The sequence below is a fragment of the Ailuropoda melanoleuca genome, chromosome 10 (assembly GCF_002007445.2).
Source record: "Ailuropoda melanoleuca isolate Jingjing chromosome 10, ASM200744v2, whole genome shotgun sequence".
In the NCBI taxonomy this organism is placed as follows: domain Eukaryota; kingdom Metazoa; phylum Chordata; class Mammalia; order Carnivora; family Ursidae; genus Ailuropoda; species Ailuropoda melanoleuca.
This window is the reverse complement of record NC_048227.1, coordinates 61,534,956-61,547,517: the sequence shown is the minus strand read 5'-3', so window position 1 is coordinate 61,547,517 and position 12,562 is coordinate 61,534,956. Positions and strand designations below refer to the sequence as shown.

General features: G+C 41.1%; 1 protein-coding gene across 2 annotated transcripts in view; it reads left to right on the top strand.

Annotated features, from left to right (window-relative positions):
• Window positions 1-12,562, top strand: part of LAMA4 (laminin subunit alpha 4) — a 147,155-nt gene that overhangs the window by 82,008 nt on the left and 52,585 nt on the right. For both annotated transcript variants that reach the window (XM_034669004.1, XM_002917163.4), the window contains exons 9-12: window positions 1,425-1,536; window positions 4,338-4,505; window positions 6,945-7,138; window positions 10,970-11,086. In XM_034669004.1, coding sequence (XP_034524895.1) covers window positions 1,425-1,536; window positions 4,338-4,505; window positions 6,945-7,138; window positions 10,970-11,086 — 591 coding nt within the window. The remainder of the gene's footprint in view (window positions 1-1,424; window positions 1,537-4,337; window positions 4,506-6,944; window positions 7,139-10,969; window positions 11,087-12,562) is intronic.

Here is a 12,562-nt window from a genome sequence, read left to right as displayed (position 1 = left end):
TTCATCTTATTTTCTGCATCATGTAATTTTAAAATGGGCACAGATTTCGTGTCTCTGGAAAGCATGAGAACAAGGCGGAAGACAGGCACTGGAAGAAGGAACGCAATGACTCAGAATGCAGGTGTCTGTTCAGAGAGCCCACTGTTTCGGGAAGCATATGATGGTCGCATTAGTGCTGCACATGGAGCTTTATATGGAAGGGATTTGGGACTTGCTTGATAAAAAACCTCTGGGCACATATTTGCTATGATACCATTTCTGCATTCTCTTCCTTGACTAAGGGCCACTTCTGTGGGTTATTCCTGGAAAACATAAGAGCTTTTCCAGGTAAAATCATGGCATAATCCTCTGGCTAGAACACTGGAGGAGAGGAGAGACATTTGACACAGCCACTCTGCTGTGCTGGTGAAAGTGAGCTGACCTCATCTAAGCTGCCCTGGATACAAGCACTCTGGGGGGCAGACCACCCTGCGTCTGCTCAGATGCCGTGGCACTTTGTTAGAGAACCAAGCCAGAAAAGCACCAGATGAGGCAAATGGGCATCTACCAAGTGTCAGACAGAAGAACTCCTCCACTTACATATAACCCCTGAGCCAATCTTTCTAATGATAAAAGGAAGTCCACAGTACACATCCCCAACGCCGTGCATAGAGGCCAGTGTCCTGGCCTTGAACCATTTCTTAGATGAGCTTCTGCCCTTGCAGACGCAGAAATGTGCATACGCACATACACACCCACATGTGCTTTCAGAAGCTGCATTTGAGTCAGGATTTCATCTCGACAAACACTAAGTGGGAGCTCTGAAACAGAAGCTCCCCAGTGGAGAGAATGGAGTCCGCTTCTCAGAGAAGAGTCTCATTCACTTCGAGCCAAATCTGCTTGAGTGGTTATTTGTACCCTAGTGCCATCCGTGTTGATGGGAATTTGGAATGCAGCACTGAAAACAGCATTGAGCCCAGTCAGCATAATCCTTTAAATCTCTGTGGTAATTCAGTGTCAGCACTGGTTGGACCACCCAGGAGCCACTGGACGCACGGAGCATTTCAAGGTCTGCCTACTTTCTCAACAGTTTCCCCTGTGAAACTTTAAGCTCTTCCATCAGCACAATGTCAGATCGATCAGCAGACATGGGTAATTTCCTAGTCTGGAATCGTGAGATACAGTAAAAATTCAAAGAGTGAATTCCATATGAAAGGCAGTTGGTTTGGACTGAACTGTGGCTGATGGCATAGGAATACAGCTAAACTGGTCATCACATCTGCCTTCATGCATGATTTCTGGGACCATTTTATACGTTATAGAACTTTCACATGCCAAGGAAATTTATGTTTACGGAATACATTACGCCCACCCACCACTACATGCACAGATAGAACATTCCTTTCTCGTACGTTTAAGCTGCTGTTTATATGGATTGTTTATAGGAAAGTCAAGTCTCAAGAAGGGGCAAGCTGGCTCAGAAGGAAAGCATGGATACCATTAACCATGCAACTCAGCTCGTGGAGCAAGCTCATGATATGAGGGATAAAATTCAAGGTAAATATATTCTTTTCTCATGCAGCTTAATGGCAAGGAATCATTCGTGTGGTTAACAAGAAAAACATGGCTACTGTTAGTGTTTACTATGTGCCAGGAACCATTGTTACAGTGTTATAGATAAGTAATATATATGCATTTATAATATTTTATATATATATATATATATATATATATAGTATGTATATTACATATAAGGTCTTCCAGTTTGTCCATCTAGGATTTCTGAGCACTCATCCCTACTTACTATCCGTTGGTTGTCAAGAATAAACGTACAGAATGTACAGAATGTATAGAATCATTCCCTTTCCAGGCATTTCAAGGAAGTGGAATGCAAGAAAACCCTTGGAATGCTATGGTGTCTCTAAAATTCAAGAGTTGAGTAGGAGTCATGTTTTTCTGGGCTATTCTCAGCAAAAACACCACCTTTAGAGTGGCAGGAAACTGTCCACTAATCCTAACTGTCCTAACTCTCTATGATGCCATTTCCCAGACCAGGCAGGCAACATGCTCCTGTCCCCAAGTCAGAAGAAAAGCCTGGAGGGGACGTGAGAGATTTCTTTGCCCTAAAGCGTTGTGGCACATTTTACCTTCCCTTTTAGAGGAGTACTTATTTGTGCTCTAACTTCTGATTAAGTGTTGGCTATATTTTGAAGACTATCTTAAGAGCCCACTGAAAGCCAGCCTCCAATTTACCACTTATTGGAAAAGAGAATTTCACTTATTGGAAAAGAGAATTTCCTTGGGTTACAGTCTGCAAAGATACAGTATTTGTGTGTTTCCATAGCTTTTATCCTATATATTAAGAGCTGGGTGACAACACCAAGTGCATCTCCGGGCACAATGGAGTAGAGGAGTCCACAGTGGGAAAGTCACATCTTTATCCTGAAGTATAGGGAACATATTCCAGGCAAAGGGACGAATGGAGCCAAGACATCTGCTATATTTCTTTTGCTGGCTATAATACACAATAAAAATAAATGGCATGCATTTCAAACACCCCCCAGTCCCGTCCTCTGTTTCATGCTTTTGCATCTACCAATAAATTTTTTTTCATTTTAGAGTTACTATTGATTTTTTTTCAAAAAGTAAGATTGAACCTAGATGAGCTGACCTCATCTAATTAAGAAACAAATGCCCCTCTAGGCAGCAAGTAAAGCCAACAACCTAGTAAGCCATTCAGAGAAAATAATTCACCTTTGCTGTTGTAAACTTTTTATTCTAACGTGTTTCATTTGGAAGGAATCTAAGCCTTCTATTTGACCCTTTAAGCATAGGAAAAGATGAAAGATATATAAAAAGAAATGTAAATGGGAAACAATAATTTCCATCAGTTTACCTTTTAAAAAGAATGTATGAATAGTCTCCAAAGACTAAGGCAAAAATGTTATTGTCCACATTTCCTTTTTCTAATCTACACCAGACATAGCTAAAATAAAACAGGCCAGAATTGAAAATGTAATATTTGGATCAAAATGCCAAAGAAGTCGGCACTGCAAGTGCTAGATCTAAGGGGGGTGCGGGGAATCTATGTTTAGGTTATTTCCGGAGTTAAGATTATAGATTTTACTTGCAAAGTGAATGTTTAATCCCTTCTTAGGTTTGTTTCTAGCATATCTTGGTTTCCCTATGACTTTCTCAGTAATATTTACAATGTTAAAAACCTCTTCCCCCGTTTTTCTCCTTTCCTTCAGAATTCAGGGATGCTACGCAGTACCAACAGTGTGTCACTCCTTTTCCCCAGCCATCTATACGTAACTCCCGATGACCTCCAAGCCATTATCCATATAAAATACAAGCCCTTATCTGGCATGATTTATATGACACCTGTGTTTGTTTACCCATCTTGTCTAGCCAACCGCATAGATCATAGTAAACCACAGACACACAATTTCATTTATGCCAGGAAGATAAAACGATTCCTCCAAGAGCTGTCAGAGGACAAGGTGGCAATTACATAACTTTCATCCGATCATATTTAGTAGAAAGAGAAAGTCAGAGAACAACTCAGCTCTGCTGGTATTTAGACAACTCGTCTGATCCCTCTGAGCACCGGCAGTCCCTTTGGTTCTAAAATTCTCCGGAAGTGGGGTGAAAATGACCCAGAATCAAAATGGCTCAATCTTGACAGTCATACTATGGAAGGCAAATAGCAGTTGCAAAGTGTGTGTGTGTGTGTGTGTACACAAATATAAATATCTATATGTATTAATGAACAAAAGCTCTCATCACAATATAACAATCCTCTATTTTTATATCTGGTCTATACAATGATCTGAAAGATCCGCTTGAACAACTATCAGTATACTCTCATTTTGATTTAGAGCTTTGGCCAGATCCTTGGCTAAAATATAATTAATATCTCTAACACACCCTACATATGACAGGAGATACCTCAGAGGATTTTCTCCAAGTTCTGTATTTTATATAAAATGTTGATCAAAGACCCCAGATTTGTGTGCCTTAAATGTTAACGTTCAGGAATTACTATGGAAACCAGACACAGCTGAAGTCAGGACAGGCTTTGTATTAATCCCATTCCCATTCCAAAGACACCAAATGGGAAGCAGAGTTGGTCCTCCAGGCTGTACTTCTCCTTAGAATATATGGTGAATTCCAATGCTGACACCAGTATCTGCAGCGTGAACATCATGGGTACCCCTGTCTTTAAATGAAATGCTCTTTCCATTTGAGGATCAGCCCTGCCTTTTGCCCTCACTGTCCATGTTTTCAGTGGCATCACTGTCAAATGCCCGGACACCCCAGCCTGCTTTCTTCTCTCACTGTGTCCTTCCTTTCAGAGATCAACAACAAGATGCTGTATTATGGGGAAGAACAGAAACTCACCTCTGAGGAAATCTCTGAGAAGCTGGTGTTGGCCCAGGAGATGCTTGAGGAGATCAGACGCCGCCAACCATTTCTCACACAAAGGGAGCTAGTGGACGAGGAAGCAGATGAAGCCCATGAACGTAGGTGTTTTCAACTCCTAGGGCGCAGCACGTGTCCGCTTCCTTTTGGGTCCAAGAGAGGATACTGATCCTCAGGAATGTTCCGTCAAAGCAAGCAATCCCCAATATTTGCAGCTATTTTTTTTTTAAGATTTTATTTATTTGAGAAAGAGAGCGAGCGCTCGCGAGCGTGTGCACGAGGGTGTGCGTGCACGCGCACAAGCGCCCGCGCATGTGTGTGGGGAGGGGCAGAGGGAGAAGGAGAAGCAGACTCCCCGCTGAGCAAGGAGCCCACCATAGGGCTGGATCCCAGGACCCTGGGATCGTGACCTGAGCCAAACTCAGACATTTAACTGGCTGAGCCGCCCAGGTGCCCCTATTTGCAGCTATTTAGAACTTATATGTGGCCTCAGGGAATCAGTCAGGATCGAGATTTTAGATCCAAGCCCAACCTTGAGCTTTTGAAAAGAAGCTGAGATTCCACATGAATCTACAAACCTTAAACCTTAAACTCCTGAGGAGAAGAAATAGGGACTTCACAGTTGGTGAAAACATATAAACATATAAAACAGGGGAAGAAAATCTAAGGGGAACCAATTTCCTAAACTATGATAAAAGAAATCTTATTGAGAAGGCAGTAAAGCTACAAGCCCAGTGACATTCATGTTCTGAGGTCTGTGAAAGACTTTTAATGACTTTTAACCTCCAGTGCAAATTTAACATTTCCCTTAATGATGAATGTAGGCAAGAAACCACAGTAGTATTAGCAAACCTATGACTGGGTCACTCTATCAGTTATCAACGACAATCTAACAACTCACCCCAAACATATTCACTTAAAATAACCATTTATTTGCTCATGATTTCATTGGCAATTTGGGCTCAACTCAACCTGGACATCTCATCTCTTCTGCATGTAGCAGGAGCTGGGCTCCCTCATATGTCTGGGGCCCTAGCGAGGATTGCTGGGCCTCTCCCCCTTGTGGGGTGTTACCCTCAAGGGAATGGCAACAGTCTTCCAGGAAGGCAAGAATGGAACTCAACAATGTCGTATCTATCCTACTGGCTCAGACTGGCCCAGATTAACAGCGTGAGGAAATAGACTCTACTCTTGACAGGAAGAGTTGCAAAGAATTTGTGTCCATTTTAATCTACACCATCAACAAGAGAAGCCATGGATTTGGGTATCGGGTTTTAGCTGTACTCTGATCTCACCACATTCAGTTCATCAGTAATTCAAAATTAAGTAGTTACTAGTCCCACCTCTAGGTCTTGTTATTTCATGCATTAATAAAGAAGCACATGTATTGTTATAGCACCAATTTGTTTTTTAACATCTTGGTCTTCTTTTTAAGTCCATGTTCTTTATTTTATGCATTTTGAAATACATGATAAGAAGGGGCCTGAAGACTTCACTAGATTACAAAGGGTGCAGTGGCACAAAAAGAGTTAAGAACACCTGCACCACATTATTTCCCTAAGATCATTACTATCAATTTCTGCTAAAAATTATTGTGACTATTCTAGAAAAGGAACACTCTTCACTTAAAGACATGTTACCATAACAAATGTATAAAGTCTTAGAAACGGTAAGAACTCAAGAAGAATCTTAGGCCACATTTCTAGGTCAGGATGAAGCCAGCACTCAGAAAGGCTGGAGCTCTGATGTCACAGACAAATGCTTCCACGCTTTTTGCTATTTTAGAATGTAACAAGTCTGTCCTGAGGAATGAATCCAATCACATCTTCCACTTAGCCACCTTCCTCCTGGCCAATGCATTTTTAACCACTTTCTTCACAGTCATGAACGGGTATCTTCAGCTCACGGTGATGAAAGAAAATACAAAACCTTGTAAAGTCAGACTGATATTCCCTGGAGGAAAAGAGAATTAAGGCACGTAGTCAATGTATGTTACTTTGATCAGAGAATTAAAACATACACAGAATTTAAGAATATATCATTGCCATCGAATCTTCATAGCTTCCAAAATAATGGTTTAGGTTTGACCTAAAGAAGCTATACCTAAAAACAATGCTTGAAGAGAATACAGAAAATGAGTGGCTGTGAACAACACTTGTCAGTAACAGACAAGATAATTTGGGTTATTTTTAATAGTAAAACTATAGTATATCCAAACCCCTTTCTCTGGTAAAATTATTAATAATCTGGGTAATAATAAACATAACATAAAGACGTGATTTCCACAAAAAACCTAATCTCATTGGAAAACCTAATCAAACTCTTTTTTGGGCTGACTGTCATCCAGGGACTCTCAAACCCTACAACACAGTAGTTCCTTCTTCAAGTATAAAACACAGGGCTATTTTTATGAACAACAGCTTCAGTCTCTATTGCTGAGAAAGGTATGGCCTGACAAGTTTGTATCTTTGCTAAATGCTGGGTGGAATGAGAGGAGGCAGGAGAAGCCCACACTGAGGTTCTGTGTCCGTTTCTCCCAGTGCTGAACCAGGCTGAGAGCTGGCAGCGCCTCTACAATGATACTCGCGCTCTGTTTCCTGTCGTCCTGGAGCAGCTGGACGACTACAGTGCTAAGTTGTCAGACCTGCAGGAATCACTGGACCAGGCCCTTGACCATGTCAGGGATGCCGAAGACATGAACAGAGCCATAGCAGCCAGGCAGCGGGACCATGAGGTACAGTGGACACACTACCTATAAACCCATTTCAGACATATACAACACAAAGTTTTAATATGAAGGCACAGTTGGCATACGATTTTTTTTAAATATTGATATATTCAATTACTCATATTTTAAAAATATTTATACATTTTTCCCCTGCAATTTGCTAATGTAACTGTGTGCACCTAAATCGGGTTGAAAACATGATAATTGTTTATCTTCTGCTTTCATAAGAATGCAGTTGTTCTTGGTGCTTGTGTCTGTGTGTATGGGTATATTGTTCTTGCAAGGGAGTTAACAATGTGCTATTCCTATGCTTACCTTTTTTTTAAACCGAGAGCACTAGAACACCAAAGCAACCCAGAACCATACCCTAGACGAAAGCATACCCTAGAAGGGTATGTGTAACTTTTGGAAAGGTATGATAAGCCAATCCCACAGCCTGGCTGGTCAATAGCCGCAGGGATAGGGAGTCTAATTCAAGCCAAAGGTCATGCAAATACAAAGAGGTGAGAGAAATTCCCAGATATAGCCATAGCTTGCAAAGGCAGGCATCCCTATGGGGCCAGGATCTGTGCCTGCTCACCTTGGGGCTTAGATCTGGTGGTGGTCACGGCTGTTCCAAGCAATGCAAGCACTCAAAACTACCACCATCGAGAGGGGCCATCTTCTGATAGGAAGACACGTGCATCGCTGGACATATTTATAAAGATCAGAGTGATCTAACAATGTCAAATAATAGGAAGCAACTATGAGCAAATTCATTAATTCTGTTGTTTGCTTTTATTGTCTGCAAAACCAACTTAAGTGAGACTCTCCGCCCTCATTTTCAGTCATCACCATCTCTCAGTAAGTCATTGGAAATTTTCCTAAATAAAAGTGAATTACCCTGGGGCGCCTGGGTGGCTCAGTCGTTAGGCATCTGCCTTCAGCTCAGGGCATGATCCCGGAGTTCTGGGATCGAGCCCCACATTGGGCTCTTCTGCTGGGAGCCTGCTTCTTCCTCTCCCACTCCCCCTGCTTGTGTTCCCTCTCACACTGGCTGTCTCTCTCTCTGTTGAATGAATAAATAAAATCATTTAAAAAAAAAAGTGAATTACCCTTATCAATGCCATTTTCTAATAGGAGCAATCCCTCAGCCAGTATTTTTTTTTTAGAATAACAATGGTCAAGATAGCAACCAAAATGGCCTCCGGGTTTCTCCCCTCCATTCCTCGTCCCTTCCCACGTGCTCACCCCACCCAGCCTGAGCAGCTGCCCCATTGCAGTTCTGCCAGCACCACTCGCTCTGTTAAAACCCTTCATCTTTTCCTCCTGACCCAGTAGCAGTGCCTTTGACACTGCAGCTTGTGAACCACTGAATGATCATAAAGTAAGTTTGGAGGGTTATAACCAGCCTTTTTTTTTAATTGAAGTATAGTTGAATAACCAGCATTTTCTAAAAAGAAAAGAAAAAATAGAAATTATCAAAGCACAGCATCTATAGGAAGGTATGGTTTCATTGCATTTCTGTTTTGGTGTTGCCACATTAATTGCATTTTTTTTACTATGGGTCACGGTTAAGAACATTTGAGATACTGTCCTATAGGACAGCTTATGTCCCTTCGCATGCAGTGAGGGACCCTTTGTGATCCACCCTTGCCAGCCTCCTTGGCCTCGCCTGTTGCGGAGTCCTTGCCTCATACGTTCGATTCAGGCAGTATCACACTCCCAGTACTCCCACCTGCCTGAACACAGACTTTTTTCTTTTCTCCTTCGCCTGGACAGCCCCAGGCATCACCTTCTCAGGGAGGCCTACTCCCCATCCCCAGGTTAACAGGTGATGCACCTTGTGACACCCCCGTTTCTGTATTGCCATCATCCCTTAATGGACCTGTCTTCCCTACTCAAACTAAGGGCTGAAATTTCACATTTCACTGTTAGACCTACAGCACAACTTAGACAAGAATAACAGCAAATTTCCAATCTTTTTACAAAACCAACAATAATCACACAGTTTAATCATTTTGTATGTGCAAACGGTAGCCACACAACTAATAATTACATTATGTATTTCACCGTCCTACTCTCACCCCAGAGGGTAATAGAATGATAAAAATCTTTGTCAGATTAATGTAAGATTCTGTGTTTTAAAAACCACTGTTTAGAATCTCTTAAACCAAAGCTCTGCCTTCCCAGGATTGTTTCTATCATATTTTTTTTAAGGATCAGGAAACTTTTATTATTATTTGCATATGTGAAATGGCTACTGAACATGCCAGATAGTGCTAATTGTGTGTCATTTTCATAATTATTGGTTTTCAAAACTCTCTTTTGTTCATATTGACCTCCTTTCTGTGGCAGTATCGTTATTTCGAAGCTAATTTTATTCATTTCTGTCTAACACTATCTATGATGAATACGGTATATGATAAGTGATAAGCCCCTTCACTTGAAGCATATCATTTTCCAGCTACTGCAAATGAACTTATCACTCAGTGCTGTTACCACGAGGCTTTGAAATTTGGCTCTGACTTGAGGGCTTTAGCTATATTCCCTGAAGGCCACCAGATACAAGAGCTTCCAGCAGGGGTCATATGTCAGACTCTGTAAAAGGAAAACTGCTCTGAAGGCGCTAAGTTAATACCAACCTTTTTCGCCTCTTTCCTTACATAGTTTAATATCCACGCTGTAAAATATTGCTTTTGTGTAGAGCTGTATAACTACCTCTCCTTGTGGAGACAAGAATAATTAACCCAAGATAGTCACACTGTATTAAGCTTGATGGATTTTGAGGGGAAATTGATTTTGTAATGTTCTTGCATTAAGAAGATGTTCAAATGGGATTCTTTTCTGTCCTTGGACCTCTATCTTCCCCTGTAGCAATGCTTTAGAGAAGATGGCTTCCGTCTTCCTTCCCACTAAATTAGAAAAGACTGCAGGCAGCATGAAAGACACTAAGATGAACTTTGGAAGTTTTAAAGTTATGTCCTTCTATATCTGGGCTTCTGTAATTATTCCCATGATATCTGAGATTATACCGTGAGTCATATATTTCAAATCCCATTCAAAATACTGTTTCTAAAGTAACTTCGACTCATTTTTTGCTCCGATTGAAAAATGAGTCTTACTTTTCCCTCTTGAAGTATCATTCTGGTTGCTTTCAAACTCCAAACTCATTTGAAGTTTTCTAATATTTCTTCAGAATCACAGCATGCCTCCTTCTGGAACCCAACAGTGAAGGTCGAAATTAAAGCATTCATCAAAAAACCCTTGGGCCATTTCCCTCCTCAAAAAGTCTGAGCATCTAACATAAAGAGCTCAGAGTGCAAGGATGGAAGAACATAATTTTATGCTTTTATACCAGGGCCATTTAAATTTTGTTTAAAGGACTTTAAGATTGTTTTCTATATGCTTTATTCCTATCCAAATGAGCTATTTGTGCCTGGCCCAAAGTCAGCACATGATAAATGGTTTTTGAATTACTTCATTTTCCACTTACTGCAAATATAGAGCCTCTGTGGAATCCTGCAACCAGTGTCTCACTTTACATTTATGGAGAAAAAGTCAAGGGCTCTTTCTGAAGTGTTCACTCTCTTTGAGATGATGGTGTTATAAGTAATAATCATAACTAAGTGCTTCAAAGCTCCCAAAATGCTCGTTTTTGTTATCACCATATTATAAATGAGAAAACTGAGCGTGACATGGGTAGAATTCCCCCAAAGTCATACAGCAACTAGGTGGTGGGGCTGGGATAGGAACCCAGATTTATCTGAGCACAGAGACAGGAGGTGACATTGACCACTCTCCCTGATGCTTTCTCTAAAGTGACTTTCCACTCTTGCTTACTCTTCGTTCCCATAGAAACAACATGAGAGAGTGAGGGAACAAATGGAAGGGGTGAACGGTTCTCTGAAGACGTCTTTGGATTCTCTGACAACACCTCGTCTGACCCTTTCAGAGCTTGATGATACAATTAAGGTAGGGATGCATGTGACTTGTAGGTTTGTATTTATAGCAGAGCGGCTCAGTGTCACAGAACAATAATGGAATCCAATTCAAATCTGTCAAGTTAACTGGCACTATAGAAGCAAGATCAGGTGACTGAATTTTTCAGTTTCCTTCATCCTATGGTGGCACTACTCACATATGGCTATTTAAATTTAAATTTAATGACTTAAAATGAAATAAACTAAAATTGAATTCCTCAGCTGAATTAACCATATTGCAAGCACTCCATAGCACCACATGTGGCTAATGGCTACTAAATTGGACAGCACAGACCTTCTTACAGAAAGTGCTATTTAGATCCATCCTACTCACTGTTAACTCGTAAGTTGTGTACTTAATAAAACTAACATACAAATCAATAAGAGACACATTTTTAAACTAGGAAATTTCCAGTAAAATGCAGTGAACCAGACCATCCCAAAATTACTCTTAGCTCATTTTTATTACCTTTGAAAGGATACCATTTTAAAGTCATCTGATCACCATCTCATCCTTTGACTATTTCAGCACCAAGCTCTCTGTCTTCCTCTCCATCTCTACTCCCATCACTGTCTTGGTGACATCAAAATCCAGATGGATGAGCCCACCAGCTCTCAGACCTCCAGTTCCTGTAACTTCTCCTGCCCAACAAGCTTTTCCTCCAGCCCACCCTGGTTATCTCTCCTATGGCCATATCCAGGACTTGTCTTCAATAACAATACTTGCTCCCAGAGCCCCTCCCTCTCTTACCTCACTTACTCTGAATACGCACTCCAACAATTCTCTGACCACATGGAGACCTCCTCCAGCTCATTGTCCTGCTCCTCTCATACCCCCTCTTCCCTCCTTAAGTAGCTTAAATGATTAATACAGTACTCCCTCTTATCCATGGTTTTGCTTTCCATGGTTTCAGTTACCCACAGTCAACCTCTGTCTAGAAGCAGGCGATCCTGCTTCTCACGTGTCCTCACAAGGTCACTTGTAGCCTAGTGCTACAGCGTAATGCCTGCATCAGCCACCTCACTTCATCTCATCACGTAGGCATTTTATCATCTCACATCATCACAAGAAGGGTGAGTACAGTGTGATAAGATGTTTTGAGAAAGAGGCCACATTCTCATAACTTTTATTACAGTGTATCGTTATAACTGTTCTATTTTATTATTGGTTATTGTGGTTAAGCTCTTACTCAGCTTAATTTATAAATTAAACTCTATCATAGGTTTGCATGCATAGGAAAACCATGATATATATAGGGTTCGGCACCATGCACAGTTTCAGTTTCAGGTGCCCATTAAAGGTCTTGGAACTTATCCCCATAGATAAGAGGGGACTACTGTATAATCAGTATCTGCAAACACCCTTACCTTGTATACCCACCTCTTCCCCTACTGTACTGGATGGAAATAGAATTCTATTTCCATATCCCAGTAAACCCAAGCATCATGGACATACCAGAGAAGCCAA